Source organism: Lycium barbarum, chromosome 1 (genome assembly GCF_019175385.1).
Source record: "Lycium barbarum isolate Lr01 chromosome 1, ASM1917538v2, whole genome shotgun sequence".
NCBI classification, from domain to species: Eukaryota; Viridiplantae; Streptophyta; class Magnoliopsida; order Solanales; family Solanaceae; genus Lycium; species Lycium barbarum.
The window spans coordinates 156,632,802-156,636,279 of NC_083337.1; the positions used below are offsets into that span (position 1 = coordinate 156,632,802).

At 33.8% G+C, this 3,478-nt stretch overlaps 1 protein-coding gene across 1 annotated transcript; it reads right to left on the reverse strand.

The window, feature by feature from the left end:
* Positions 1-660: 660 nt before the first annotated feature.
* On the reverse strand, positions 661-2,619 carry LOC132599292 (small ribosomal subunit protein eS27w-like). The gene is made up of 5 exons (XM_060312598.1): positions 2,506-2,619; positions 1,396-1,440; positions 1,195-1,305; positions 1,065-1,093; positions 661-989 (listed from the first exon to the last, which is right to left on the reverse strand). The coding sequence occupies exons 2-5, from the start codon at positions 1,396-1,398 to the stop codon at positions 845-847; spliced, it is 288 nt and encodes a 95-aa protein (XP_060168581.1). The 5' UTR covers positions 1,399-1,440; positions 2,506-2,619; the 3' UTR covers positions 661-844.
* Positions 2,620-3,478: the final 859 nt, after the last annotated feature.

Here is a 3,478-nt window from a genome sequence, read left to right on the forward strand (position 1 = left end):
CTTACTGCTTTAGGCAGAGTGGTTTCGTTGAAAAGGCTTCTTTTAAAGATGCGTATGGCGTATACTGAAATCCTATTCAAGAAGTAGAAAATGAATATGCAAAATCATGCATCAGCCTTAATGATCCTTTTTGTTAACGAACTCACCTAACATCTTTATCCATAAATAAATTTAACTGCGTTTATGCAATCTAGAAGCACTTAGAAAATATTCGTGACCTGCAAACAAAGATGTAAGGTAAAACCAGTTCTGTTGAACAGATAATTCAATCGCAAGAATTCATTTTACTGATCTACTCTATATACTTATTCCGTTATACTCGATGCTATAAAGTTGTGCATAGTTGAGATGAGTACATATAACAATTCCAGAAAAGAAAAAAAGGTATCAACATTTCCAGGAATTTTGACGCTTGGGTCGAGTCAAGTTCCTAATGGATTCGAGGTATTCTCCGCACACTTCACCAGTAACAAGTTACAAACATCATGCTTGCATCTTACAAGAGAGACTCAAAAGCATGTTACTCGACATAACTTTACTCAATCGAACAGATACCACGCGCTTCAACAAAATCAGAACAAGATACAGTTCTAGCATTAAACATGAATACCACACATGAATGCGCAAACATGGAGTATCTCCAGAAAAAGGATAAAATCGTGAGCAGGGAAAAGAAGATTAATTACTTCAAAAAGTGGCAAGACTAATAAGATAGCCAAAGTATTATCACAGTCAAAACATCATCAAACGAAATACTGAGCGAAAGAAAAGTTCTCTTGATCAACTCATTTCTCTAAAGACTAGTTTAAAATATATCTAAGGTCGAAAGCACCTATAGCAAGCATCAACCCACGACCATCATAGCCTTCTCTTTAACCCTAAAAGAGCATCCCTCAGTAAGCTTTGCCCTCCCACCTGTTGGCTGGCATAGCACTTGCTGGCAGTTGGGGCATGTAACCACGGTTTGTGAGTGGCTGAAAATTGTTGTTCTGAAAAAGTTTGACAAAATTATTAGTACATAGTTGTAAAAAGAGGATATTAACCACTAATTTTCAGTAACTTACATTTGGAAGCAGCCTTGGCATTTGACATCCTGCAGCAGTATATAAAAGTTACACAAGCAATTGGACAAAGGACAAAACATGAATTATGCATAGGTGTCAAAGGAAATCTAAAATACCAGTAGTATATTACCAGAAAAGTAGAATCAGGTGATGGGACCAAACGCTTAAGCTTGTGCTTTTGCTTCTCAAGCTCAGCAGGAGGGTGAAGCAAGTCAAAGTCGTTTGAAATCTTCGGAACGCCCTAATAAAGAAAAACAGGAAAAGAACATGAAACAATAATTGCCAACTAACACAACTTCAAAATCTTAAAGAGGTTCAAATAGTCACTCACCATTTTGCCTTTGAGCTTTTGTAAGATTACAGATGTTGCAAGAATCTGTTGATCAATAGAAAGTAAGAAAATTAAGAGACATCACCACTTTACACATTCATAAAAGAAATTGCCATCGGGGACAGAGGGGTCTCAGAATCAATAAATCATGTCATGAAAAAAACAAAGCAGCATGAAAGACATCACAACACTTATCTAAATAAGTATGCTTGAATCAGCTATATGAATCTATTATATTCTATAGCATGTATTCTAGTCCATATGCTAAGATGGAAATCTCTTGTCCATTTGACACCCCTAATCCTGAAATTGTGAATTATTCGCATCTTATCAATGGATATAAGTTATAACCCTTTTGGTATGAATAATTCAACGGTCTCGGAAATGCACACTCAAGTGTTCATGTAAAGCATGTCCAACCAATTCAATGCTCATAGGATTACTGGCTTGAATTGGCTACATGAAGCTCTATATAGGCAGAGCTATGTTACAAAACTCATAGGAATAAAAGTTGAAGGCCTATTCGGATTACTTTTCCTTCCCTTGAAACTACATTAACAGTTTCAAAACACTAGGAGTACACCATTATAACCAACAAGAATAAATATGACCAATTGCCTTTGAAGGCTCAAGCGATATGAGTCCTATATTGTGCAAATTATACCAAATAATCTTCTTACTTAGCAAACTCTGCATATTAATTTGGTTCATGACCAACTCTTTTTTCTTTCCCATCAAACAAGTAATCAAAATCATTGCTTCCCACTAGCTTTCTAAGATACAAACAAGGACTGGCTCCACAAAATTATTGCACTACAGGTATATTCTGCTTACACACTGTTAAACCTTAGGAGTCAACACTAAATACATTCATATATTCCTATTAATCACGCATGTAAAGTATCAGAGGAGCACGCTCAAAGAGAGGTACATATGGATATATGTAACATGAAGACATGCATAAACAAACACCGATAAAAAAAAATAAAAAATAAAAAGTTCAATATTTCATCGATAAGGACAACATGAATACAAACAAACAAGTTAAAAAAAGAATAGTATTTCAAAAAAGAAGACAATTCTCACAGATGATCAGAATCCAAGAGTTACCTCGAAATACAGTCGCAAAAACCCTAAGCACTGTTCCTTTTTTGCCTCTGTGGTAGAAAAGGCTAAATTTATACTACTAGCTTTCACCTATTGGGCCTCTAAAATATTTCGGCCCAATATAATAATAAATATAGTAAGTAAATCTTCTTAATTTATTTATTTAACGAGTAAATAAGCAAAAAGAATTCCTAATATGTATGCATGTCCAGTCCAATCCAAACTGCAGGAAAATAAAATAGAAAGATATTAATATAAATAGTCGCTCACTTAGAAAAATATAGTCTGTTAAAATTATTAAAAAACTTGATTGAGCGGCCAATTTGCGTAACTTCCTGAAAATAAAACAAGTCTGGTAACTTAGGCACGATGACTGAGCAACCAGATGTGAACAAAATTAGAAAAAAAAAAAAAGAATTTTACCCATAACATTTATATCAGCTTTTGGTCTGAATACAGATAAAACGAGTAGCTTTGTAAATGACCCTTGTGAACAGGGGCTGCCAATATCTATTAGCATTTGCTTCACTTTTTTTTTTTTGAAGGGCTTCTACTAAACATTATTTTATTATTATTATTCGAAAAACTGTTTAGAGCAAAAATGTATCGCAGAAAATGAGAGTACTTTGAGTAGCCTTTCACTATTTTGGAAAAGTAAAAACTTCATTATATGTGCTTATAGTTGAGAAACAGTTTATAACAAAGACGTTGTCCCAACAAAAGAAAACGTTTCGTCTTTACCAGCACCAATGATTTGATTGGCACGTCAGCACGTGTTTGTAAAACTAGAATATCAACTAGGATTATTTAAAAGCCTTAGGATCTTATTAAATTATTGTAAGATTTAAACATGCACATAAGAAATCTATTCGCAGTGCTAACTAAAACTTAGAGAACATTAGAAATAAAATAAGTTCAGTTTAAAAAAATTTATAGTAATAAAGTATGTAATCTGTATAACAATGAAGCTTGAAAG

Excerpts from the sequence above, each read along its gene's own strand:
- LOC132599292 (XM_060312598.1), bottom strand. Across the intron at positions 1,094-1,194 it reads CACCTGATTCTACTTTTCTG|GATGTCAAATGCCAAGGCTG; the intron begins GTAATATACTAC and ends ATACTGCTGCAG. Across the intron at positions 990-1,064 it reads TGCCAAGGCTGCTTCCAAAT|AACAACAATTTTCAGCCACT; the intron begins GTAAGTTACTGA and ends AAACTTTTTCAG.